General features: G+C 31.7%; 4 protein-coding genes across 10 annotated transcripts in view; 2 read left to right on the top strand and 2 right to left on the bottom strand.

Annotated features, from left to right (window-relative positions):
* LOC101511493 (uncharacterized) overlaps nt 1–250 on the top strand; it is a 1,339-nt gene extending 1,089 nt beyond the window's left edge. Inside the window, exon 3 of the mRNA XM_073363507.1 lies at nt 9–250. Within this exon, the coding sequence (XP_073219608.1) occupies nt 9–92 (84 nt within the window). The 3' untranslated portion in view covers nt 93–250. The remainder of the gene's footprint in view (nt 1–8) is intronic.
* Nucleotides 1–3,444, bottom strand: part of LOC101491807 (putative pentatricopeptide repeat-containing protein At1g68930) — a 5,401-nt gene extending 1,957 nt beyond the window's left edge. For 2 of the 3 annotated variants that reach the window (XM_073370648.1, XM_012718384.3), the window contains exon 1: nt 677–3,444. In XM_073370648.1, coding sequence (XP_073226749.1) covers nt 1,022–3,256 — 2,235 coding nt within the window. In that variant the 5' untranslated portion in view covers nt 3,257–3,444 and the 3' untranslated portion in view covers nt 677–1,021. Of the gene's footprint in view, nt 1–261; nt 473–676 lie in introns of those variants that run through there. The other variant, XM_027336371.2, reaches the window with a different exon arrangement.
* Nucleotides 3,445–5,723: 2,279 nt separating this feature from the next.
* Nucleotides 5,724–9,046, bottom strand: LOC101491087 (transcription factor bHLH76-like). Of its 4 annotated transcripts, none has more exons than XM_004509706.4 (7): nt 8,906–9,046; nt 7,634–8,335; nt 7,239–7,442; nt 7,082–7,147; nt 6,909–6,977; nt 6,344–6,415; nt 5,724–6,246 (listed from the first exon to the last, which is right to left on the bottom strand). In XM_004509706.4, the coding sequence occupies exons 2-7, from the start codon at nt 8,303–8,305 to the stop codon at nt 6,028–6,030; spliced, it is 1,302 nt and encodes a 433-aa protein (XP_004509763.1). In that variant the 5' UTR covers nt 8,306–8,335; nt 8,906–9,046; the 3' UTR covers nt 5,724–6,027. The 4 variants fall into 4 exon arrangements, with proteins under 4 accessions (XP_004509763.1, XP_012573836.1, XP_004509761.1 ...); XM_012718382.3 differs by lacking the exon at nt 8,906–9,046 and adding an exon at nt 8,635–8,775; XM_004509704.4 differs by lacking the exon at nt 8,906–9,046 and adding an exon at nt 8,577–8,769.
* A 12,307-nt stretch (nt 9,047–21,353) lies between these two features.
* On the top strand, nt 21,354–25,167 carry LOC105852506 (uncharacterized). 2 transcript variants are annotated; one of them, XM_012718377.3, is made up of 5 exons: nt 21,354–21,493; nt 22,326–22,697; nt 23,645–23,749; nt 23,892–23,939; nt 24,685–25,167. In XM_012718377.3, the coding sequence occupies exons 2-5, from the start codon at nt 22,437–22,439 to the stop codon at nt 24,925–24,927; spliced, it is 657 nt and encodes a 218-aa protein (XP_012573831.1). In that variant the 5' UTR covers nt 21,354–21,493; nt 22,326–22,436; the 3' UTR covers nt 24,928–25,167. The 2 variants fall into 2 exon arrangements, with proteins under 2 accessions (XP_012573831.1, XP_012573830.1); XM_012718376.3 differs by having other exon boundaries at nt 21,356–21,493; nt 22,336–22,697.
* The last annotated feature ends 2,552 nt before the right edge of the window (nt 25,168–27,719 follow it).

Here is a 27,719-nt window from a genome sequence, read left to right as displayed (position 1 = left end):
CTTACCAGTTTATTGAGAGGAACTTTGGTGATTGGGCACCTCTAGCTGAAGTCATCGAGATTTGTACCCAATTGCAAGTAATAGTTCTTTGAATCAAATTTTATTTTACCTCAACCAATTCAAACCGCACCGCAAATACCTCTAGCTCTTGTGTTTTCCTATCCCATATGATTATTGCACCTCTTTATTTGCCAGTTTTTAACCAAATTTACTAAATCTCATGCAGAAACAACAGCAAGGTCAAAGTGAACTTGAGCAGCCTTGAAAGGAAACAGTGATTGCATTGCATATATTGCACATGTATCACTACAATTCTGTTCCTTGAAATAATTCCATCTCCATTACAATTTACAAGCATTGTACAACTTAGTAATACAGAAGTCATCAGGTGCTCATGCAGCCTAAATGGATCAACACTAATTGAATTTCAATGTAAACTGATGCTTTCTGTATGAAAGTACAACATATATACCTATAGAATGTAATGAATATTAAAATACAGATTTGTTACGGGAAACAGTCATCTGAATATGAAACACTATCTGATTCAGAGGAAAAAAATAATATCTCCAAAGATGCCTTTGATAATTGAAATTATTGGAAAAAATTTAAAGTCTCACATTGACTAGAGATATAAGATCCAAAAAATAGTCTATAAGGAACGGGTATCACTCACCTTCAAACTGGTTTTGTGGCGTTGAACTCAAATTTAAGATGGTATCAAAGTCAATACTAGATTCATCGGGTCACCAACTATATTATCTACGCACCAAGTCCAATGTGAAGAGCATAAGGGAACATATTAGAAAAACTATAGTGCCACATTGATTAGGGATTCAGAGATAAAGCCTGAAAAAGTGTTTATAAAGAATGGGCATCTCTCATCTTAAAAGCTGGTTTTGAGAGGTTATCTTAGGTCCAAATCTAAGAGAAATGAATAATTATTGGGAGATAGTGAAGAAGTTTAATAGATACAGAAGAACATAGACGCTCCCCTATTTGCAATGACTTCAATACACAATCACCAAAAGTCTCCACATGAACATATTCCATCTTTAAACAAGTGGAACCGAGCTGCGTCTCTTACAAGAATCTCTCTCTGGGTTATCTTAGATATATATTTAGTTGCATTGTGACAATCCCCACAAACCCTCAGATTTTTAACTATTCGTATGGGCAGACCAGGAGGAATAAATAACAACCCAAAGGCAATTGCAAGCTTTTCACTATGGTGATTAAGCATCTTTATTTTCTCCGAATCCTCAACATCATGCAGAACAGAATTCATATCAGGCACGTAACCCTCTTTTATCATTTTGTAGTTCAACTTTTCAAGCTCGGAATATATCTGATTCGAAAATGGATTTGACTTATCATCAGCAGAGAAAACGTGCACTTGGTTCTTATATTTGATCCAACTACAACCTGGTTCCTTTCTCAGACCCTTATCTCTCATGCCTTTTCTCAATCTTGCGACTTCATCCCATTTTCCTTTAGCAGCGTAGACGCTCGAAAGTAAGACGTAGCTAGCAGTGTTATAAGGGTCTAATTCCATAAGAAATTCAGCTGCCCACTTTCCAATTTCCATGTTCCCATAGAATCTACATGAACTTAACAAGGTTGCCCAACCAATTGCATCAGGACTGAAAGGCATCTTGTTTATAAAGTTCCTTGCTTCTTCTAACCTCCCAGCTCGACTGAAGAGATCAATCATGCAGGTGTAATGATCCTGAAGTGGTACAATCCCATGTTCCTTAATCATGGATTCAAATATCTGATTTCCTTTTTCCACTAACCCTGCTCTACTGCAAGCCGAAAGAACCCCAATAAACGTAACCTTGTCAGGTTTTAAACGATGTGCTAACATGCTTTCAAATAACCCAATTGTTTCATTGGCTTTACCAAACTTAGCATATCCAGAAACAAGTGCAGTCCATGTGACTTCATCCCTGAAGCTCATTTCACTAAAAAGTCTATGGGAGTCTTCAACGCTTCCACATTTACCATATAACGTAACCAGAGCATTGGAAACAGTGATAAAAGAAATTAGACCAGAAATCAGAGCTCTAGCATGAAACTGTGCACCCTCTTCTAAGCTTGCAAGGTTTGCACATGAGCTAATTACACTTCCGAAGGTGAAATCATCTGGCTCAACCCCATATTTTTGCATATCGCAAAAGGTTTTAACAGCTTCTTCACTATAACCATTTTGTCCATAACCCACTAACATTGCAGTCCAAGACACAACATTCTTGCAAGTCATCTTCTTGAAAACTGTTTCTGCTGATTTTACATTCTTACACTTGCAATACATGTCAACAAGAGCACTTGCGACAAATATATTATCCTTATAATCTGTCGTAATAATATAACCATGAACTTGCTTGCCTTCTTGCAAAGCCATAACAGCACCACAAGCAGTCAAAACACTTCCAAATGTGTACTGATCCATCTGAAGCTTTTCAAGCGTCATATTTCTAAACAAATCAATTGCCTCTCTGTCCAATCCATTCTGGGTAAACCCTGTAATCATTGATGTCCATGAAATCGAATCCCTTTCTCGCATATCAAAAAACAACCGCTTCGAATCTTCAACTCTTCCGCATCGCATCAATCCATTTATCAGTGTGTTATACATAACAACACTCTTCTCCGGCATCTCATCAAAAGCCTGCCTTGCACAAGATATCAGTCCCGTCTTCGAGTACATATCCACCAAAGGACTCCCGAGAAAAACATACGACTGGAAACCGAACTTCACTACATGCCCATGAATCTGCCTACCCAATTGAACACAACCTAGTTTGGATACAAGTATAAACAAAGTTGAAAACGTAATCCTATTCAAATTATACGACCCTTCACTCAACATCAAATTATAAGCCTTTACAGACCGAAGAATGGAACCATAAGCAGCATAGCCCGAAATAAGCGAATTCCACGACACCCCGTCTCGGGTTGGCATTGAATTAAAAAGATGTTCCATCTCATTAACACGACCCAATTTAGAATAAGCTGAAAGAATGGTGTTCCAGGAATATAAAGTTGGGTGAGGTATTTCATCAAACACCCTGCGGGCATAGGTGATGCTGCCGAGCTTTGCATAGGAGCTAATAAGGTTGTTTAAGAGAAATGTTTCTGGGTTTGGAATGGATTTGATAATGTGGGAATGGAGGTTCTTTGCGTTGTTGAAGTTGCGGGATTCGCAGCAAAGTTTGAGCAAGGTGCAGTAATGGTTAGAAGAAAAGTGTGACATGTATTTGAAACTATATTGAATGAGGGGATGGAGAGAGAGGGGTGGCAGGGAATGGAAACGATGAAGGCAATGAAAGGGAGATTGGCGTGCATGGATTGTTCAAACATTCAACAATGCGAACAAGAATTCAATGCTTTTCTTTGCAGACAGGAACCAAACGGGATGGTATCAACATAAGCTAATGCCGCCACCCGGATTAATTTTATACTTTTTACAAATTATTTTTATTATAATTTATTCAAAATCAGAGTGTTGAGACATGTTAAAAAAGATTAAAAAACCAAAATTATTTTAATATTTAATAATTTAAAATTTGTTTTTATACAATATTTAATAATTTAGATATTAATCATATAAAAAATCATTTTTTTTAATAAAATATATCTTTCAAAAATATTTTTGGTAAGAAGCTACTCAAAATAATATTTTATTTTGATCAATTTTTAAAATTTTACTATTCAAAAAATAATATAACAAATATAATATTTTATAATAAACTATTTAAAATTATTTTATTTTTTATTTCTTTTTTTAAATTATAATAAAAAAATATATTATAAGATTATTTTTTCAAAAATAATAAAAAACGAGTCTGTTATAAAAATTTATTAAATATAAGCTCTCTTTTTAAAAATATTATTGTTATACACTAATAAATACTTTTAGTTTATTTTGTAATTTAAGAATTAATTATAATTAATATTATTATTTAAGTTAAAATATTAATTAAAATTTAATTCAGAAATATTGATATATAAAATAACCACATCATACATTATTCACTTTTCTTTATATATATTATATAAAAGATATTAATACATCAGAAATTAGAAAAATATGTTTATAATAAAGAAAATACGTAGTAAAGATGTAATTTAAGAAATTATTTTTAAAAATATAACATGAAATTATAAATTCTTTAAATTTAATTTATATATTAGTATCTAATAAATGGACATCATTATCATATAGCAAATTTTCTTTTATTAATTTTTAAAAAAATTATTTTTTATTTTTACAAACTAAATATTTTATTTTATTTTATAAATGACACCGGTTCTATTGACTTTTTCTAATTTATCATGTAATGATAACGTAATTTTCTCTCCTAAAATAAGCTTATATTAAGTTATCACTTTTACTAGTCATATCTTTTATTTTTTAATATTCAAATAAACTATTTAGTATACTAAATTTATATAAATTAAGTTCATGTTAACATGTTTAGATATAATTAGAAGAAAAATAGGTGTAATTAAATTATTAAAATTCACTCATCCATCCCAAATTCTGTAAAATTGTTAAATTCACACAAATTAATCAATGTAATTAATGTTATAAGGAAAAATAAATTATGAGTTATTTTATAAAAGTAGTCTTTATTGATATGAGAAAGATAAATTAAAAGAATTGGAAAAATATAAAGTAGCAAATGGTAAAGAGTATAATGAAAAAAAAAATTAATTAATAAATTATTGATATTATAAAATGACATATAATTTTGACTAAATACCTCTCGCGATCCCTTAACTTAATTACCGATAAAGATCCAGTTTTTTATTTTTATTTTTCTTTTCGATTTGGTACTTTATTTATTTTTAAGTAACGATTTAATCTTTTATGTTTTAAAATCTCAACAATTTTATCATTCTTTTAGGGAAATTCAGAAAATTCATCAAAATATTCAAACAAAACACATAAAATTCATTACCAATGTCAAGAAAATTCATATATTCATCAAATTTATAACTCAAATATTTAAATAAACTCGTATGCTCATCTCTAACAACAATAACACCAAATCCATCAAATTCATTTTCTTTATTTGATGATGTTAGAGACAAATATATGAATTTATTTGAATATTTGAGTTATAAAATTTGATGAACATATGAATTTTCTTGAAATTGGTAATGAATTTTATGAGTTTTGTATGAAGATTTTAATAAATTTTTTGAATTTTTCAAAAAAATGATAACATTGTTGACATTTTAAGACATAAAATATCAAATCAAAAAGAAAGAAAAAAGATAACAAAATTATACTTTTAAGTTAAGAGACCGCCGGAGATATTTAGTAGAATTTTATATATACTCCATACTTTGTTAGAACAACATATAATGTAGGATCAATATTTATGCAAACTGTTCATCCCGATTTATGGAAAGTGTTCCATCCCATTATCATCTTTGCTTGCACTACTTCTGATTTTTGTTGTCTTCTAAATTGTGTCTAAGGAGTGAATAAGTTAATCCATTGATTGAGTGGTTTAAAGTTGTAACAAAATCTGAAACTCTTTTGAGAGTCATAAAGGACAAAGTTTGAATTTCGCTTTTCACTAGCATCTAACAAATCCAACAAATTACAACATTTTCCCTTTCAAAAAAAAAAAACGTGATCATATTACAACACTTATAAGTCTAATGAAAAATAGAGAGCAAATTTAATGTTGAACAATCCCTTAAAATTAGACTGGTAATGAGAAACATCTAATTTTTATGAGATAATAGATTAAAACATCTTTAGTAAAAGGCACACTGAACAAGCTTGAAATGTATTTCTAAGAATTCACCCAATTCCATCCATGAATACTTCTTAACTTCCTCTAACCTAGAGTCAATCCCTTCCTATGGTTAAATAACTGCTCTCCAAACCTTAACACTATAGAAGTACTAACTAATATTTCATATATCGAAACTATAACACAGTTTATATTAATATATAATACACAGGTTACTATTAGCATGCTGTATAACTGTGTTGAGGAAATGTCAGTGCTTTGCTCCTTGCAATGGATTAACCTGATTTGCCTCTTTAAATCCTCCCTGTTGTTGAACGGTCCGCTCAAGTATATTTGATGAATTTGCCATGTTAGGTAGAGTCAAACGAGTCAGTCCTGGTTGAGGCGAGTGTAATGATGAAGGAAAAGTCACTGGCATTTCTGTGAGAAACCCTAGTACAGATGACGGACCAGGTCGATGTTGAAGAACCTGACAAAATATTCAATTGTATAAAAGGTCAGTCAGGAACATATAGCTCATTGTAAGGTTTTAAACTCGTCAGTATGCAAATTGACTAAAATCATACATCTTTTGGAAGCAGCTCTTCGAGATTAAAATCCACATGTGGATTTACTGATGCAAGTTTCATTGATAAAAACTGCCAAGAGGAAGAAAATGGTGTCAACTTCAACTGAAAAAAAAATGCATAGGTTTCTAGAAACATATATAGGTTATGTTTGGATAAACAACTTAATTAAGCACTTATTGCATAAGCGCTTATCATATAAGAGCTTATGTATAAACCATTTTTATAACAGAAGATAAAATAAAGTCAAACTATTTTCATATGAGCTATAAACTGTTTTTATAAGCTATCCTGGAAAACTTATAGAAATAAGCTGAAAACAACACATGGACATGTCATAAGCTGTTTCCAAATATTATTCTGGCATACAAATCATCAAAAGTGATCATTCAAATTATAGCAATTTCAAACAGGTGGAATAACATTATAACAGTCAAAGGTGTTAATCAGAAATTCTACAGGAACATATGCTGTCGATATTCTACAGAAGCAAAATCCAAAAATAAGGGAAAATTAGTTGGATGAGTTAATAATCACTAATTAGAAATATGCTTTTTCTCCATACCTCAGCCTGTTGTTGAAGAGATTGTACATAGTTAATGATTTCATCTAGCATCAGTGCCTTGCCAGTGACCTATAAACAAAAATAACTATGATATCAAAAGAAAACAATACTCTAAATCCTCAAATGAATATAAGGTAAAGATCTTATCTTCCAGTAACTAATTTTAAATGTACCTTGCTGCATCCAGGTACAAGATCTTGAAGAAACTTCATCCTTTCACTAATCTTTTCTCTCCTCACCTGCAGTTGAAATCTAAATAATTAGAAACCCTGCATCCAAATTCCAAACAATTTTTTTCTCATCACAGAAACTTTTTCTGTAACATCTTACTCTCTCTGCAAGGCTATGACTATTTGTTGCTTGACCACGGCGAGCCCTAACATGTACGTATCCTTCGTCAGTCGGGACAGAAGCTTGAGACCCTTGTTTGGCATTCTTCTTAGAAGCCGCCTTAGTGGTTGAAGTTGGTTGCTGCTCTCCCTTCTGTCTACTCTCACAGTTGCCCTTCCGAGTGGCTTTATCACTATCATTATCCTAACACAAAATAAAACAAACTTACACGACACAGACACAACACTGGCACACAAATACATTTTCAATCTGAAGTGTAGCCACATGTATTGGTGACGGACACCAGATACATCTTCATTTTGAAGTGAAGTGTCCATGCTACATAGGGGAAAATAGAATCAGCAATACTAAAAATACAACTCAAAGAAATATACCTGCCCTTTTCTTTTCCTTTTCTTTGGGTTTAGACCTTTAATAGAAGGTTCCTCACTTGTACAATCCAACATTTGGGAATCATGATGGCTACCGACACCATCATCACCACTTGATTCTCCTCTATCACCCTCATTAGAACACCCTCCAAGAGCTTGTAGAGCCATAGATTGGGGAATTCCACACGAGTTCATCGTATCTCCGAAACCTCCGGCGGCACTAAAGCATGACATTCTTACGGCATCAATAAATCCAGAATCAGTTGGAAACTGTGACAAACTTCCATTTGGTAAAATACCATCCGTCTTCATCATCATAGAACTAGCAAGGTTTAGGTTCCAACTCATTCCTAGTGTTCTATTATCATCATGACCAACTCTTACAAAGCTAAATCCATCTTTCCTTATTCCATCTGTGATTGAAGAGCTCACATTGCTCTGATGAGCATTAACATCACAAAACCCTAAGTTTTCAGAATTTGGAAGAAGGTCCAAGAAGTTTGGACCATATGAATCAACCATTGAATTAGAACATGAAGAAGAACCAATTATATTCATAGAATTTTCCATGGAAACCAAACCATCCGATGAATTTGCAAGGTTGGCACTCAAAAACCTCCAATCCAATGCCATACCCTCCTTTCTATCTACCTCAAACTTTTCTCCTTCACTCATTTCCTTAACATGTATACATCAAAGCAACCACTAGCAAAAAAAAAAAAAATCAGTGACTTGTTTGAACCAATAAAACAAAGTAAATTCAAAAAAGTTGAGAGAAAACCAAACCAAACAATAAAGTAGCTTCTACAGTTACCAAATAGTAAATTATAGATAAAGAATAAATTATCAAAAGATGTGTTAACAACTTAACATTGAAGTAAGTAACTAAACAAACAAATCAAAATCTTCAAACCAAACTGAAGAAATGAAACTCTCGTGACATTACTTTTTGAAATTGAAGAAACTAGAGAAAATGGCCAACTCTTGAAAAATTGTATACATACTCAAAAAGTTGAAATTTGAAAAATTTAGAAAAAATGAAAGTTGATAAAGATGTAATAGAGGTGAGACATTGTGAAGATGCAGAGAGAAGAGGGTAAAAAATGGAAGTTAAAAGGAGTGTTGAAGGAAGCAATTGTGCAAAAGGGAGCATTGAATTGAGTATGATAAATAGCCCGAATTGAAAAGCTAGGTCAGAATATGCAGAAGGCAAGAGAGAGTAATAAGAAAAAAAGGAAAAGTGAACCAAAAGTGGGAAGAGAGAGAGACATATACCAAATTCTGATTGTGGGTTACTTTTGGTACCCTGTTATTTCCTATGAACACTTTTTACTAAATAAACAGGTTATTGATTTTGGGACCTCTCTTTCTGTTTTCTTGCTATCAACCTGCCATTTACTGCTGCAGGAGAGAGAGAGAGAGTGACAGGAGAAAGAGAAGAAAAATGCTTCATGCGTCCACTATACACCTTCAAACACAAATCAATCTTCTCAATTTCTTTGATGTTTTAATCTCATTTTCCTTTTATTTTCTTTCTCTCAGTTTTTCAATTGAATCAAAATCAAGTTTTTATCAAATATCGAGTTATCTTAAAATATTTCATTATTTTCTTAATGTTTATATATATATAGAATAATATTATCTATGATAATGTTGTACCTACTAAGAGGAGTTTTTTAAATTGAAATTGATAAAATCTTATTTATAATTTAAATAAAATAAATTTAACAGTCGTGCATTGATTTAAATTGAAATTGTTTATTTAAAGAATCTTGATTCTAAACAAATTATTAATGATTTTGCAACAAAAAAGTAAGAAGGGTGATATTCAAAAATTGTTAATGTTGTTGTTAGCGTCGGATTTGAATGTTACTATTATATGTTCCAGGAGAATAAATATATGTATAACTAATTTTGTTATAATTTAATTTTAGTTTTGATTTGATATAATTTTTTTCAATGTTGGTGTAATTTTTAGTTTTTATGATGAACATCATCTACGTTTGATAATATATATATATATATAGGACATTAAACTCATCACTCAGACAAGATACTTAAAATCTTAATTAATAATGACTATGATGGGGATTTAAGTGAACCTTCACGTGGTAAAAGAGAATTCGTTTCTCTCCTTAAAACAAAAAGAAATAGAGAGTGGTGTGAGAATTCATTCCTCTTTGAAACAAAAAGAAATAGATAATAGAGTGATAAATATGATATGTAAGTAATGCATCGACGACCGAGAGAGATAGAGAGAAAATAAATGTTGAAAAATTGAGGGTGTCCAACCATCTTGGTTGAAAAAAGAATGAACACACTCAAACTAAACTCATTCAACTACTCTAATAAAGATCCATCATTTTATATGTTTGAAGAAATATGAGATTTTATTAACAATTAATGTTCATTTCAATTCCTTAAAATAACATATGGTGTCATAATAATTTTTAAAAGAAATAGAAACCATTTCAAGTCTCTCGATTAGTATTTTGTTAGTAATTTAGTGGTCAATTTTATTTCTATTTTTTGTTTGTTAAGATTAGTTGTCATGTTTTTTCAACATCATGCTGACGTGCATGAGTTTAGTTGTTTAATTAGATTACATTTATTCGGTCCTATTTGATATTCATGTTGATAAAGACCAAAATCACATTTAATTAAGTTACACCATATTTTTGTTGGCTTTTAAAATGTAAGAACCATAATCCAGTCCTTACTCGCTATAGTTATGCGAATTGAATCTTCTCAAAGTGACAATTAATCAAAACATAATTATTTATTCGCTCCCTTTGTCTCTTTCACACCATCACACACAATCATTGTTACAGATTCGCTTCCTCCAGCACATGAGGAAGACACAATGGAGCAACAATTCCTCATGAGACCCACCACAAGTTTTGAAGATGTTGCGACTACAACTTACAAGTGATTTTCTTTAAGTTTTGTGGCAATTGTTAGCAAAGGTGATTTTCTTTAAGTTTGTGTTGTTTGTTATCACATAGATTTGAGAAGAAATATTCCACCTTAAGGATTGTTCCTCTTGTTTTTAAAACAAAGGTGATATTTTGTGATAGAGGGAAAAACTAAAAGGAGGAGAAAAGATATGTCATTTTGGGAAGATAACAATGAGGAGTAGAGTTAAGGTTCGAACATTTTAAAAGACATTGGCAAGACGATATGTTTTAGTTAACTATCATTTTGATCTTTGTCAATATAGATATCAAATTCGACTGAATATGTAACATCCCGTTTTTTTTCGGGACATTAACTAACAGAAATTCTAAACGTAAAATTTCAAATTCATTTTTATTTATTTATGATTACCTTAAGTACTCATTTACTTTAAAATCATTTAATAACTATTTTAATTATATTTCAAAAATAAAGAATCAAAATATTTACAATCACTAAAATAAAGTTAATACGTTGAACAAAAGAGACTCCTATAGCCAAAACTATTGATATTTTACTACCCAAGCATAAATTCTAGTTGGTCATAACTCTGGACGTTTGTAGAAAACTCTCCCAACAAGTCTCATACCAGCACAAAAGTATCTCGAAGCCTTCGACTGCATACTATTGTACTTCCTCGCATTTCTCCTATTGGGTTGACCATGACATTATTCACTCAAGTAACACTATAGGTGACGTCCTGTCAGTCAAATGTAAGGGTCATCTTCAAATAACAAATACAGAGCAAATATGCATGCATATATAGTTGTTATAACAAAAATATAAATAAATCATACATTTCATTTAACAGTTAAAAGTCACAACATCATATATTTCATCTTGTAGAAAACTCTCCCAACAAGTCTCATACCAGCACAAAAGTATCTCGAAGCCTCTGACTGCATACTGTTGTACTTCCTCGCATTTCTCCTATTGGGTTGACCATGACATTATTCACTCAAGTAACACTATAGGTGACGTCCTGTCAAATGTAAGGGTCATCTCCAAATAACAAATACAGAGCAAATATGCATGCATATATAGTTGTTATAACAAAAATATAAATAAATCATACATTTCATTTAACAGTTAAAAGTCACAACATCATATATTTCATTTAACAGTTAAAAGTCACAACGCACACACAATTCAACCAAAATGCACAATCTATTTGTTAGACTATATGTCAATGCATGATTCTGGAATATCGTCTCCCCCGCAAGGGCTTCGTGGGTCCTTCCAAGCAACACCACTAACTCTAAATCCCCGCAAGGATCTGTGGGCTCCAACCAATTATGGACGCACCACACAACTATGAATGCATGAATGTAGACACTTTTGTTAGTAACAATATAGATCACTCAACCAGAGCGTCCAAAATCATTCAACCTTGTTCTAAACCAACCTAGTTTAGACCCAAAGGAATCACCTTGAATAACCACAACATGTCAAGCACAACCATTATAACAACGTATAATATAACATTCATTTTCCACAATTTGAGCATATCAAGCACAACCGTTATTAATATTCATTTTGAAGATAACACACAAACATAACCAATACGTAACATCACAATACATTTATATCACATATAATTCAAGTAAGAAAGCGGATGGAGTGATGCCCTTACCATTACTAGAGTTATATTTAGAATTATGCTTCACAAACTTTGTCTCACTCATTTCACACCTGCTGCTGTGCGAGCACGGTTTCTCCCTCTCTGAACGTCATTTCTCCGATCCGACCGATGAAAACATGGGTCTAAATGCTGCGAACCTGCTGTTCGAAAATCAGCCCGATCTAACGGTTAACGAATGCGCAGTCGATGATTTTCTGATACTGGTTTAACAAATTCGGGAATGGAGTTACTCATCTCTTTTCTCTTTTGGTGGTTGCCAATTCTATCAAAGTGGTCTCTCTCTTTTTCTCTCATAAACCCTTTTTTTATATCACAAAGTGTTTTTTTGAATGGAAGACGTCTGTTTTGTTTTTGTTTGCTTTTTACCAAGGATTAACTTTAAGCCACAAGTGAGAAGTTAAGCCGGAGAACGTTGGCAGAGTGAGAACCTTAACCCAGAAATGGGGAACATTGACAGAAGTGGAGTGGGGAATGTTGACAGAAGTGGAGAAAGTCAGGAGTGGGGAACCTTAAGTCAGACGTGGGAATGTTAAACTGAGTATACGTGGTATTAAAAGGAAAAAGTGATATTTCAATCTAATACATGAATTTATTTTTAACGGTTCCTTTTATTATTATTATTATTATTATTATTATTATTATTATTATTATTATTATTATTATTATTATTATTATTATTATTATTATTATTATTATTGTTATTACTACTATTATTATTATTATTATTATTATTATTATTATTATTATTCTTATTATTTTAAAATAACACATTACAATAGTAACCGACAATTTTTTTTTTAGAATAATTATCTCACTTCCTAAGGTAAAATATTAAAATAAAATAAAATGTATGGATGTTACAGAATATATGTTAACTTTTATGCCACATAAGTGCGCTATATATAAACAACTTGACAGCTCAACAAAATAAATGAAAAAATAGGAAAAAAGTTTATGGCAGAGACATAAATGACAAACAAAATATTAATTCAGGGACTTTAAAATATTTATGTTTCATCTAGGGACTATTGCGACAATGCATAGCGATGTTGGGAATGAGGTGGTAGAGGGTGCTAGTATAGCGGACTCTTCTATGAAATTTATTTGAAATAAAATGCTTTGTCTTAAAGTGTCTCTTTTTGAGTGGTCTCTTGTGGTTATTTGACTCTCAATGTAGAAATTTTTGTCTATACGTGGAGTTTCATCTTAAAGTGTCTCTTTTTGAGTGGCCTCTTGTAGTTAATCGACTCCCAACATAGGAAAATTTGTCTAGACATGGAGTATTGAACAATCATAATTTATTGTGTAATGGTGGTTGTGAGAATGAAGAATCAATAGTGCGTTTGTATTTTCAATGTCAACTCTCCAACAACATGTAATCACGTATCTTAACTTGATTGGGTGTTCAAAGTGATTTACATTGTGATGTAGTTCCTCATGCTCAACAATATATTTAAGGGTTTTCTCAAGTTTAACAAAAACAAAATCAAGGCCACACTTTCAAGTTATTTGGATGATCTATGTGATCAATTTGGATAGAGAGCACTTCTCAACAGAAAAAATTCCTTACGCCAAACTGTAAAACGGATTAAACTCTCATCTTGATCTTGGATTAAAGCAAAGTCAAAGATGTTCACGTTTGATTTTAGTTTATGGTGGAGTGATCACTTATATATATATATATATATATATATATATACATATATATATATATATTGCCTTTTTGAAATAATAATAAATTTAGGACTCAGTTATTTTGTGAAATATTTTTTCATTTTCATTTTCTAAATTTTGTGTTTATTTTACCTTAGTGAAAAACTCTTTTAAGTTAACTATTATCATAGAGAGAAGATAAAATGTTAGTTCATAAAAACACATTTCCTTAAATATTAAAATTATTTTTTTGACAATTTATTGTTTTTAGAAATGTAGACAATTGTTTACTTTAAAATGTCTCTTACCTTCTTATTAACAAGTAAAATTTACACACAAATTTAAAAAATGAAAACAGAAAATATTTTCACAAAGTAAATGAGTTAATTTATAAAATTGTATCAAACTCAACGATGAACTTTTTGATCCAAATAACCTAATGTGTTGCATCGAAGAAATAAGTTTACTTAAATTCTTCCAGAAAATGGTAAATTGTCTCATGCTTTGAGCTCTTCCAACACACAACATAATCATTTAAACAAAACACAAATTTGGACTATGATATTGAGTTCTTCACCATCATAGGCTAAGAATAAATTCTTAGGTTCTTCTAAGTTATTTAAGAGTATTCTTGGTAGCAATATAGATATATTTAGTTTATAACATAACATCACATACATAGTAGATCCAATAGTATAATTATATTGAATCTATTTATATGACCCATCTCTTCGTGGTATAAGGGGATAATATCTCATATATATATATACAATTTGACATAGACAATAAATATTTATTGGAATAATGCATATTTAAGTGTTTAAACACTTTGTCTATGTATGTAATATAACTTAGGTCAAATTGTGAAATTAAGCTCAATAATTTCCAAATAGCACCAAAATGATAATTTTATTAATCAATCTCAAGTGCCCTTTTATAGGACTTAACAAAACTAACTCTCCAAAAATAAAGGACATGATCTGCAGCTTAACTAATGACTACAACAGAATTTGACTCTAACTAAAAACCCATAAGAATAGGTCAATTATTCCTTAATTAAAGCAAACTAATTAACAATCCCTCCCTTGAACTTAGCTCTCTGAAGAGTTCAGTTCACCAACGCTCATCCCAAGTGCTTCTCGAATCTTCTGAAATGATGCCAACTTTAACGCCTTTGTCATCATGTCTGCTAGCTGCATTTTTGTGCTGCAATAAACCAATTCGATGACACCTTCTTTGGTTAAGTCCCTTAGAAAATGATATCAAACTCTTATGTGCTTAGACCGTCCATGCATGACCGAGTTCTTGGACAGTTTAATAGTAGATGTGTTATCGCATAACATCGCCATTTTTCCAGCTTGTGCATAACTGATTTCCTCCAATATTCTTCTCATCCAAATAGCTTGACACGCACAGGTAGCTGCTGCTACATATTCTGCTTCAGTGGTAGAAAGAGTCACAATAGGTTGTTTTCGGGAGGACCATGCTACAGCTCCTCGCCTGATGTACTTTTACTATCATCAATATCTCCTGCATAATCGCTGTCAGTATAAGCTACAAGATCACTTCTTTCTCCCTGTTTGTACCAAATACCATAGTTTATTGTTCCCTTCAAATACCGCATGATTCTCTTTACCGCTGCATAATGTAACTGAGTGGGACTTGCCATAAATCTGCTAATGAGACTGACCACGAACATCAAATCAGGACGCGTTGCTGTGAGATACATTAAGCTGCCCACCATTTGTTTATATAAAGTTGAGTCGATTGTCACACCATCTTCGTCTCGACCAATCTTTTGTCCAGGAACAATTGGATTGCAAACAGAGTTGTAGTCTTGCATTCCAAATCTGTCGATCACTTTAGTAGCATACTTTCTTTGGCATATGAATATTCCATCAGCTCTTTGTATCACTTCTTTCCTCCAATTTTCCGTGTAAAAATGCAGACTTTACATCCAACTGATGGAGTTTCCATCCTCTTTGTGCAGCCAAGGCATAATCATTCCTCACGGTATCCATTCGTGCCACAGGTGCAAACACTTCTGTGTAGTCCACCTCATACTGCTGTGAATAACCTTTCACAACCAGTCTAGCTTTGAATTTATCCACCTCCCCCAATTCATTGAGTTTGGTTTTATAAATCCATTTCACAACAATTGTTTTGGCTCCTGTTGGAAGCAAAGTCAGAGCCCATGTCTGATTCCTTTCAATAGACTTTATTTCTGCATCCATTGCATGTCTCCATTTTGGGTGCTTGACTGCCTCTTGAAAACTTGTGGGATCTGAAATGACCATGAATGCAAGATTATCAATATCAAAATTGTGAACTTTTGCAAGATTTGCCTCATCCTCTACATCTGATAATCCTTCTCCTGAGGTGTAATCAGCCGCCCATATTGGTGGTTGTCTCACTCTACCTTCCCTTGGTGTGACCTCTGGTTGATGAGTGTTTTCATCATTTTGGTTCCCATTCTCTTCTTCTACTTCCACTTCCTTATTCATATCACTATCATATTCATCTTTCCATTCAAGCTCCATTAACTTCTCAGTAGAGTAATTAGTATCCCAATTCCACGTTTTGTCTTCTTCAAATATCACATCTCAACTGATATGAATCTTCTCTTTGATTGGATCAAACATTCTGAATGCTTTGGACTCACTGCTGAAGCCTAGAAAAACACATTTCACGCTCTTATCAAGTTTGGTTCTTTTCACATCTGGAACGTGAACATGTCCTATACACCCAAATATTCTAAAGTGTTCTACAGAAGGCTTTTCACCACTCCACGCTTCTTCAGGTGTCATGTCTTTCACAGCCAATGTAGGAGATCTGTTAAGAACATGGCTTGCCCATTGCACAGCTTCTGGCCAGAACATTTTTGGAACTCCATTCTCTGTTAAAACAACTCTAACCATGTTGATAATGGTTCGATTCTTGCGCTCAACAACTCCGTTTTACTGAGGGGTGTAAGAGGTGGTCAGCTGCCTTTTGATCCCATGTTCCTTGCAATACTCCTTGAATTCTCCAGAATTGTATTATCCCCCTCTATCTATTCTTAAACACTTGACAAACATGCATGTTTGTTTTTCTACAAGTGTTTTGAATAGTTTGAAATAATAAAAAGTTTCTGATTTCTCTAGTACAAAATATATCCAGGCTTTCCTAGAAAAATCATCAATAAAACTTATCAGGTACCTCTTGTGGCTGTTTGATGAAGGCGTAATCGGACCACATAGGTCAGAATGGATGAGCTGCAGTCTCTCAATTGCTCTCCACGTACTCTTCTTTGGAAACGGTCCTCGGTGTTGCTTCCCCTTCATACATGACTCACAAATAGTCTTTGCTTGTCCAATTTCTGGTAAACCGATGACCATCTCCTTCTTTTGCAAGGTGAGAAGACCCTTGTAGCCAAGATGCCCATATCGATGATGCCACAATTTTGCTTTGTCTGAGACATCAACCTGAAAGCATTTTTCTTCATTTGTCTTACTACAAGATTCAGCAAGTAAAACATACATTCGATTTGCACTCATAACAGACTCGGCTATTTTTCCTTTCGTAGGGTGAAATATACTACATGTGCTACGTACTCCTCCCTTAAATAACACATCTAATCCCTTCTCCTGAAGTTGTCCAACACTAAGTAAGTTGTTCCTTAGCTCAGGAACATAATACACATCACTCATCATATAACTTATTCCCTTAAGCATAATTTTCACCACACCTTTACCATTGACAATCAATTTGTGATTATTCCCAAGCTTGACAGTATGAGAGAAAGTAGTATCCAAGCTTGAGAACATACCTCGATCTCCGCACATGTGATTTGAGCATCCAGAGTCCACAAACCAGGCATCATTTTGCTTTTCTCCTTGAAGTTCCACATATGCCATGAGTAGAACTTCATCTTCTTCCTCCACCTCTGCATAGTGAGCTTCTTTGTTCCATTTTGGGCACTCATACTGAAAATGTCCTAAGTTGTGACATTTATAGCACTCGACTGACGCCTTGTTGAAAGATCGCCCTCTACCCCTACCTCTGCCTCTGTAGGAACCTCCACCTCTGCCTCGGACATTGAGAGCTTGATCTTCCTCTCCATAACTGGTTTTCCTAAACTTTTGCTCATGAACAGCCAAAGAGCTTTGCAGCTCATCAATAGACATACTTCCTGTGTCGTTGGATTCCTCAATAGAAACCACCACATATGTGAATTTTTCTGTCAGTGTTCGAAGAATCTTCTCAACGATCTTTGAATCTGGCATGTCTTCCCCATTGCTCCTCATTTTGTTGGAAACTGTCGTTACTCTTGCACAATAATCGTCAATTTTTTCGTTCGTCTTCATGGCAAGGACCTCGAATTCTCTCCTCAAAGTATTGAGAAGAGACCTCTTCACCCTCTCATTTCCTCCAAACTTCCTCTTCATTGAATCCCAAACAATCTTGGATGTTCGACGATCCAAGATCTGTTCAAACACTGTCTGATCAATCGCCTGGAATAGGTAGTGCTTCACCTGATGATCTTTTAACTTGAGATCCTCCAATTTTTTTTGCTCGTCAACAGTTACCTCAACTCCTTTTGCTGGCACCGTGTAGCCCTCGGCAATCAAACTCCATAAGCCTTTTGCTCGCAGAAGATTTTCCATCAATTCACTCCAATGATCATAATGACCATCAAAGTGGGGAATTCTTGTGAGTGTTTTATCGTCGCTCATGTTTTCTCTCTCAAATAACCAGGATCACTTTGCTCTGATACCAATTGTGAAATTAAGCTCAATAATTTCCAAATAGCACCAAAATGATAATTTTATTAATCAATCTCAAGTGCCCTTTTATAGGACTTAACAAAACTAACTCTCCAAAAATAAAGGACATGATCTGCAGCTTAACTAATGACTGCAACATAATTTGACTCTAACTAAAAACCCATAAGAATAGGTCAATTATTCCTTAATTAAAGCAAACTAATTAACACAAATGGATTTAGCATAGCAAAAAGTTTTAAAACACAATTCTCTCTCATTTTTTTTCTTCCTCATAGTAAATTAGTAATGATGTTATACTGAATCGTTGTTTCCTAGGTCCATTCCTTCGGATCCCAACAAGGAATAACGATTAGATTGTGGTTCACTTTTATGTACCTCCTTTGGGAATTTTTTATACATGTATGAATAGTTAACCAGAGTTGTTGTGAGCCTTGATCCCCGTTTAGCCTTCTTCGTATTATGCTTCTTTTGTGTGGTTTTCATGCTCTTCTTGCAGAAACCTTAGCAGAGGACTTCTCGTATCAAAAGGCTATTTTTTCATAATAGAGCAGAGGTTACTTGACACATACATAAATCAAATCAAATGTTAGTATATTAGTATTTATTTTCTCATTCACCTTCAACTCTTATCTTTTACTCCTCAAACTCCTTCCATTTTTTGACGTTGAATGTAATAATAATAATAATAATAATAACAATAATAATAATAATAATAATAATAATAATAATTATAACTCATTTACTTTAAATTTAAACAGAAATGACTTAGTTATTTAAACCGACTAAAATAAATATAGTTTTGATTTATCTATTTTGTCTTATTAACGATATGTGATATCTCAATTTTTAAGATGTGCAAAAAATGCTGATGTATGGTTTTTTAAATTTAATTTATATATGTAATTAATTATTTGTTATTACGTTATCTTTAACGTACGGATAGGTAAATTTTTTTTTTTTTTTGAATTTATTTATTTATATGAGATTCTTAAGCTATGAATGAAGTTTGTGCAACTCATGCAACTCTTCTCTCTAAGAGTCAATCTAGTGCAGAGTAGATGAGAAATATTGAGCGCATCAAATAGGTTGAGACGACTGGAAAAAATAGAGATCCGGTAGAAGTGTTCTATCGTCTCATACTCCATGCTCTTCTTGCAGAAACCTTAGCAGAGGACTTCTCGTATCAAAAGGCTATTTTTTCATAATAGAGCAGAGGTTACTTGACACATACATAAATCAAATCAAATGTTAGTATATTAGTATTTATTTTCTCATTCACCTTCAACTCTTATCTTTTACTCCTCAAACTCCTTCCATTTTTTGACGTTGAATGTAATAATAATAATAATAATAATAACAATAATAATAATAATAATAATAATAATAATAATTATAACTCATTTACTTTAAATTTAAACAGAAATGACTTAGTTATTTAAACCGACTAAAATAAATATAGTTTTGATTTATCTATTTTGTCTTATTAACGATATGTGATATCTCAATTTTTAAGATGTGCAAAAAATGCTGATGTATGGTTTTTTAAATTTAATTTATATATGTAATTAATTATTTGTTATTACGTTATCTTTAACGTACGGATAGGTAAATTTTTTTTTTTTTTTGAATTTATTTATTTATATGAGATTCTTAAGCTATGAATGAAGTTTGTGCAACTCATGCAACTCTTCTCTCTAAGAGTCAATCTAGTGCAGAGTAGATGAGAAATATTGAGCGCATCAAATAGGTTGAGACGACTGGAAAAAATAGAGATCCGGTAGAAGTGTTCTATCGTCTCATACTCTCTCTCACTCACTTAGTTCTTTCTTCTTGCTTTTTTTCCGCAAAACCCAACACCAATCACACTCTTAGTATTTCCCTAAATTAAAAAAAAAAATTGCATTTATATCTTTTATGAGATATCTTCAAATAATACTCATACCCCTTTAATTGTATGAAAACACTAATTTCCCCTAACTTCAAACCATTACCTTGCAGTTAGAAATATTAAAGAAAATTAATTAAAATTAAAAATATATTGACAATGTAATAGAAAAAGAGATAAAGATAGAATAGTGTGTTTAATAAATATATGAAAATTTAAAGTATATATTGTTGTATTTTCACTAATGTAATCTAATTTTTTATTTAACGGGTTTAACATATGGCAGACAATGTTAATAGAGAAAGGAGATATTAATTTGTCGCTTGTAAAATTAAATAAGAGAGGTTAATGTTTGCTTTTATACTAAAGGGGTGTTTGTGTTATGTGAATATAACATTTTATTGTCAAAAACATGAATCCCACACACTATATAGTTCAATGATAAACATTGAAACGTTGAAAATTTCACGAAAGAAGAGATCCAAAATTCGATCCCCAAATTCTAAGATTTTTCCTTCTCCTAAGTAATTATTAACCACTAGAGTAATATTTAGTGAATAAAATAATTAACAAAGTATTTTTGCAAAAAATCCTTAATGAATTAACTGTCTTTGTTAACTTTTTCTCGTTGGGTGGGAACGGAATGATGCTTAAAGCAAAGTTTGTCAATTTTGATACGAAAAAAAAGTGAAACACAGTTCGGTCACCGTCCAATGACGCATTCTCCCGCTGTCACTCGCATTATACTAATCACACGAGAACCACGACAGTGGCATTTCTGTAATATCGTAATATAACCAGTGGCATTTTTTCACATTTACACACTCATCACCCCAATTGAAGAGTCAAAGGACGCTACCGCAAGTTATGCTTTTATTTATTTTTTATTTTTTAAAAATAAAAATAAAAATCATCCAACCAAAGAAGTTGTCACAAACATTTACACTTGCGTGAATTCCCAGGTATCCTTTCGTCTCTGCTTTTCATGTTGTTTTTGTTCTATTTGAGTTCCGTACTTATATTTGTGCTTGTTTATGTTTTCATTCATTTTTGTAAATTATGTTATATACTTTTGGTTTTTGTCTAATTATTATAAGATAGTGATTTTTTGAAATCAGCTTGAAAAATAAGCTGTATGTATGTTGTTGCTGCTGCTTATGACAGAGCTTCTGTCTTGAGTTGTTCTTCAATTATTGAAGTGTGTGTGTTTGTTTCAATTTTGATGATGTAAAATTGATTTTAGGTGTATTAATTGATTTTGACATGTTTGGATGAGTTTCATTAGAGTTGATTTTGCATTAATAATTTTTCAAACTTGAAATCAGAATTTAAAGTTTTTGTCTCTAGAATTGATGTTTAGGCTTAAATCAATTGTTCAATTAACTTTTACGTGAATGTATCCAAACATAAATTACTTTGCATTCAACTTAGTTTTAAACAAAATCAATTTTGGTAACCTCAAAAACCGAACCCGCGCTAACCTATTTTGAGGAGTAATAGCAGTATATTAGAGTGTGACTTTGTTATGTATTATGCTTTTTAAGGTTTTTGACAATCACCAATTATATAAGTATGTATGTAGTACTTATACTTTAGATCAAAGACGTATCTAGTGTTCGGCACGTGTCGACGACTGACACGTACACAACACATGTGGTTACATTAGTACTCAATTTTATCAAATTATTATAAGTGTCGAAGAATCAATGTCAGTGTTATGTCTGTCTCTGTGCATCATATGACAAAATTTATTTAGACATTTGTTGGAAAAACATTGGTTAAAGTTGGATATAGTTTGATGCAGGTTAATTATTGTTTTCTAGAGAAAGACATATAATAAGAAGGGAAATTGTTAAATACAGTTTATCGAAAATTGGGAACTGCATTAGAATTCAGAACGAGGAAATGGGATCTGAAGGGCTAAAGGCCGTAACAGTTCATGTAACTGGGTTTAAGAAGTTTCAAGGAGTTCCTATAAATCCTACAGAAGCTATTGTTAGTAATCTGAAGGATTATGTTGAAAGGAAAGGTCTTCCAGCTGGTGTTACTCTTGGAAGCTGCACTGTGCTTGATGTGGCTGGTGATGGTGCACTTCCTCAGTTATATCAGACCATGGAATCTGTTGTTTCTAAAACAGATTCAAAGAGCAATGAAAATGTTGTGTGGGTTAGTTTTCTCTTATTCAATTTAATTTCTTGTAATATATTTGATCTTAGTTTAATTGTTGATATTTGATCATGATACTGCCTTCCTTTAAAATTGTAAATATATAAGTTAAGGAATTATGGCCAGTTACTTTGGACAGTAACTAGCACTCAACAAGAATAACCAAGCCTTATCCCATTAAGTAGGGTCAACTACATGAATCAAACAAAGTTTTAATATTATGTCATATAGTATATCTTTATCCAACTCATTAATCTTATTTTTCACTGCATTAGTAGTGATGCAACGACTCTTGCTCATTTGATCCATGTCATAGATAAAGATTCGATTAAGTTTTACGTTGGCTATCGACTGCCTAATACAACCGTTTCCTTTTATCCAGTCTTTGGAAAGTAACTAACTAGCAAAAGTTTTGGAAAACAAAAAGATTTGCTTTAGAATGTCATAATTATGTCTTAACATAATCTTAATGAAGTATGCATTTGCAGCACATTACCATCTATTAGACTTGAAGATTGTTTGTCGCACTAGTCATTTTCGCCACATTTTTGGTGGAAACATTGAATTGCATTGGAAATTTAGTTTTCGTGTCATGTAATCTGTAGCATTTTGTTTCCATCATCACATTAATATCCTGCAGTTGCTGCTAGGCATTGTAACACATTATATGAATGAAGATTGAGAAGAAATAAACTCGCACCAAACAATTATGCAATCGACACTTTGTTTAGTGTTATATTGTTTCTCTCCATTTTCGTTTCGTTTCTAGGTTCTCTTGTTATATGCTCCTTGTTAATTATAAGATAATATTTATATATCAGCGTGGGAAACCAATGCTTGGTAGATATTGAATAAAAGATACTGTGAATCAGAAATGCATGTTAATGATATAATCATATTTCCTTGATGATTTTGATAACAGAACTTCTCATGAATTTATTTTTCAGCTTCACTTAGGAGTGAATAGTGGAGCTGTAAGGTTTGCCGTTGAACGGTTGGCAGCAAATGAAGCCACTTTCCGCTGTCCAGATGAATTAGGATGGCAACCACAGGTGAGTTATATGATCTTGCTTCTTGTTTATTTTTTATAGATGAAATAGGAAAAGCTACAAGATTTTCTTTATTGGTTTGAAGAATACCATGTTTTGCATTTTTCTGAATTCCTTTTTCTTTGTTTTCAATTTTCTTTTGCAGCAAGTTCCAATAGTCCTTGAAGATGGAGGAATTTCTCGAACAAGAGAGGTAAACTAAAGTTACTATTAAAATTCTATCTTGTGAACCATTAACATGTTGGATTGCATTTCATAGAACAAGTTCTGTTTTGCACAAACTAGTTTTTCATTTTGTTTAGTGTATTGGGACAGTAAAGTCCAAACTGCACATTAGTTAGAAATAAGGCCTAAATAAAACTTATAAAGCTTAGGCGATTTTCACCTTACAAATTGGTTTTGTGTGGTTGAGTTAGGTCTAAAACGTTGATGTTGTATTAATCGGTTGAGCTGAAGAAAGATTATACTTTTCATTGATGTTGTATTAGTCTGTTAAGAAAATGATAGAAAGAACAAATCAATAAGGAAAGAGACACAAAATATTTTTTGTACTTGGTTATGTTTGCCTTAAATAATGTGCATAGCCATAATTATGTTGCAAAATCCAATACCATGGAAAGTGTGGTAATTGCGTTTATGGTTATAGACTTGTAAGTTTGGAGCAGCTCAGTAATCATTTGAATGTTTAAATCAATGAAAAATATCTTCGGCCACATTTTACTTACCTTCCGACCGAACTTCAAATTACCAAAACCCATTTCTTCTTAGAACTGGAGGGTTAAGACAAAACATTGATGGAAAAATACCTCGTTTCGATATTGAACATGCAAGGGAATGCCTTATTAGTTAATTATCGTCTCTCATATTTGCATGCTATTGTAGCTATGGTATGAGAATGTGTTTCATATTTTCCTAATTGTTTATTTTGTTTTATGAAGACTTCTCTATCCGTCGATGCAATTTTGAAATTCTTGAAGAAGGGAAGAGAGTATGATGTAACGATATCAAATGATGCTGGACGATTTGTTTGCAATTATGTGTATTACCACTCTCTCCGGTTCGCAGAACAGAAGGGTAACAAGTCTCTCTTTGTCCATGTTCCTTTATTTTCGAGAATCGATGAAGAAACTCAGATGGGATTTACAGCCTCTCTTTTGGAGGCCATTGCTTCTGCATGTTAATGCAATTGATTGAAAATGTTCACAAGGACTGTCATGTCCACTTATTATCTTGTTGTGCATGATGTAAATCATTTGTCTCAAATAGAAATGCAATTGTAAAACATTATTGAGTGAACAACAAAGTTGTTCTTTGTTTATTTTTTTTTCTTTGACAAGTTGTTGATGTATAATTCATGGATGTCTGCTCTTGGACTTTACACAGATATGCTGGTGATGGATGAATTTTTTTTTTTTTTTAAACTTTTTGGGTGCTTCATGCTAATATTTCAAATGTTATGCAATTCCACACCATATTATAGGTTCTAAGTCTAACTAGTGATGGTTCTTAGCATGTTTAGAGTTTGACTGTATTGAATGTTAAAGTTTTAGGGATACTAAATTATTATTTTATAATATAATAAAGTTATATATTAAAAATTGCAGGATCAAATTTATATAGTAAAAAAAATCAGAATTTGAGGGGTTAAAATTAGAACTGTAGAAAGTAAAAATATTTTATCTTTTTTAATTTATCTACTCTTATTATTTTTTGGTCTCTCAAATTTCTGAAGAAAAAAAAAATATTTTCTAAAAAATCTCTTTTACTAACAATTCTTCGTTTCTACTATCATTACTATCATTTCAAAAGGTAAAAGTTTTATAATTTCTTTAATATTCCATTTTTATAGATTTGACAAAACATTGAGATGTTATTTTACAATGGCTATAGTTCTTTTTTTATTTTAGAAACTTTTAATTATTTACTTTTAGTTTGAACTATATCCAATTCAAAATAGAGAGATTTTAATCTCGCAAGACAACAATAATTGCGGGATCAAAATTCACCAATCAACAACCAGGTCTTATCTTAGTTTCTAGAATTATATTTTAGTTTTGACTCTAACTTTTTAATTTGCACTTACATAAAAAAAAAATAGAACATCAAGTTTAAATTTCGGACGGAACACTCAAATTATAAGGACGGCTTCGAGTCCACTGACAAAAGAAATTATCTTCGTTTCTATTTTTATTTTACTAAAAAAAAAACGATATTCATAGATTTAAATTATAGAATATGCAAAACAAATTTAAATTTGTTAAAAAGAATATCGCACCAAAATGGAAAAAAGCACTGCATCAAGACAAGAAAATAAAAAAAGTGTTGCATCTAGATGACGAAATTAAAACAAAAAATATAAAAAAAAATTAAAAATTTGTGTGAAAGACCTATTTAAATAAAGTGAAGGAAAAAACAATTTGAAAGGGGTGATTCTAAATCAAAAAATAATTCTAAATAAAAAAAATGATTCTAAATCATCATCTTTAATGGAGGAAGACGAAGAAAATCTAGGATTAGAGTTTGAGAGAGACGACTATTACAATCGAGAAATTTAGTGTGGTGGATTTAAATATATTAATATACAATTTTTTCTACTAGTACTAGTACAAAAAATATTATTAATCCTCACAAGTATATCACTTTGTAGTCTTGCAAGTCCGGCCCAAGAAAGAGATGACTAAAGCCCTTATTTTAGATCTCTCTGAAAAACAACTAATTTGTCATACTATTTATAGACTCATTTTTGTAAAAAAATATTAAATCTTAAATGTTTCATGCCATTTTTGTAAGAACTCTTTTGCATCTTATTGTTAGAGTATGACACTAATGATTAGACCATTGTTATGAGAAAAACAAATAAGCATAAATACAAATCTACAATGTCTATATATTTACGTTGAACTTACCTACTATTTATGTCAATTTACTTATTTATTTAATTATACTATCTACTTTATTTAAAACAATATTTTAAACTTGAAATTTTAATTATTTGTCTAGAAAACATAAAATAATTTCATGAAAAGTTAGACTCTGCAACAAATGTTTGTTTTAGGCCTTATATATTTGTTTTAGGTCTTATATTATGTTGAACCAACTTTATAGTTTTATTTTAATTTTTCTAAATTCTGTTTATCGTAAAATTAGTTCATGTAGTATAATAGATAGATGATTTAATTTTAGTTTTTCTAAATACCATCTACAAAAAGACTAAAATAATAAATATTAGACACATATTATAGAAATTAATTCCAACACAAATAAACTTTAAAAGGACGAAAACAAAACAATAAGAATTAAAAAAAATATTATATATAATTTATAAAAAAACAAAAAACATTTTTTTTATGAAGAAAAAAATAAAAAGTGATATATATATATACAACATGTTTAAGACCATTTCTTTTTATACTGTAAAAAAACACACATTTTGGTCAAAACTCAAAAGGACCAACCTTAAGCTTAAGCAAACAGAAAAAAGGTCACACATACTAGCAAAAAGACTAAAATCTCCCAAAAGTTTGCTTTAAGCATCAGCACCACCGTTGAGTCAACCCTATATATTCAATGCAGTTTTACACAATAAATTTTCATCCGAGGAATTTGAATGGCTAAATTTGTGTATTTTCTTCAATTGGAAGCAAGTAGAATAAAGTTATTATGTTTGGCCCTTTACATGTGAATGTCATGATATAGTTGGTGGTAAAGTTACTATAAGCAACTGGGATTATCTTCCAAGAATGGTAAAGGATGATAAGCTTTTATATGTAATGTTTTGAAGCTTAATCGAGTTTTAAGGTTTTCAAAGAATACAACTTGCAAGCAAAATTGGATATCCTCTTGACATGTTAATATATTGGAGTAGAAGGGAAAATGGTTAATTAAGTTATATAATTAATGTCTTTCAATCTTAATTCAAGTGATTATATTATTAGTTGAATCAGTTGTGTGACAAATTATGATAATATATTTA

This window comes from Cicer arietinum, chromosome 7 (genome assembly GCF_000331145.2).
Source record: "Cicer arietinum cultivar CDC Frontier isolate Library 1 chromosome 7, Cicar.CDCFrontier_v2.0, whole genome shotgun sequence".
Lineage (NCBI taxonomy): Eukaryota > Viridiplantae > Streptophyta > Magnoliopsida > Fabales > Fabaceae > Cicer > Cicer arietinum.
Note: the sequence above shows the minus strand (reverse complement) of the source record. Positions and strands in the feature narration are given on the sequence as shown.

Bases quoted from the DNA above. Each gene is read 5' to 3' on its own strand.
- LOC105852506 (XM_012718377.3), top strand. From the start codon at position 22,437: ATGGGATCTGAAGGGCTAAAGGCCGTAACAGTTCATGTAACTGGGTTT. The intron at 22,698-23,644 runs GTTAGTTTTCTC...TTTATTTTTCAG, and splicing joins GCAATGAAAATGTTGTGTGG to CTTCACTTAGGAGTGAATAG. The intron at 23,750-23,891 runs GTGAGTTATATG...TTTCTTTTGCAG, and splicing joins AATTAGGATGGCAACCACAG to CAAGTTCCAATAGTCCTTGA.
- LOC101491087 (XM_004509706.4), bottom strand. From the start codon at position 8,305: ATGAGTGAAGGAGAAAAGTTTGAGGTAGATAGAAAGGAGGGTATGGCA. The intron at 6,978-7,081 runs GTACATTTAAAA...TTTTGTTTATAG, and splicing joins TTGTACCTGGATGCAGCAAG to GTCACTGGCAAGGCACTGAT. The intron at 6,247-6,343 runs GTATGATTTTAG...ATATTTTGTCAG, and splicing joins AAGAGCTGCTTCCAAAAGAT to GTTCTTCAACATCGACCTGG.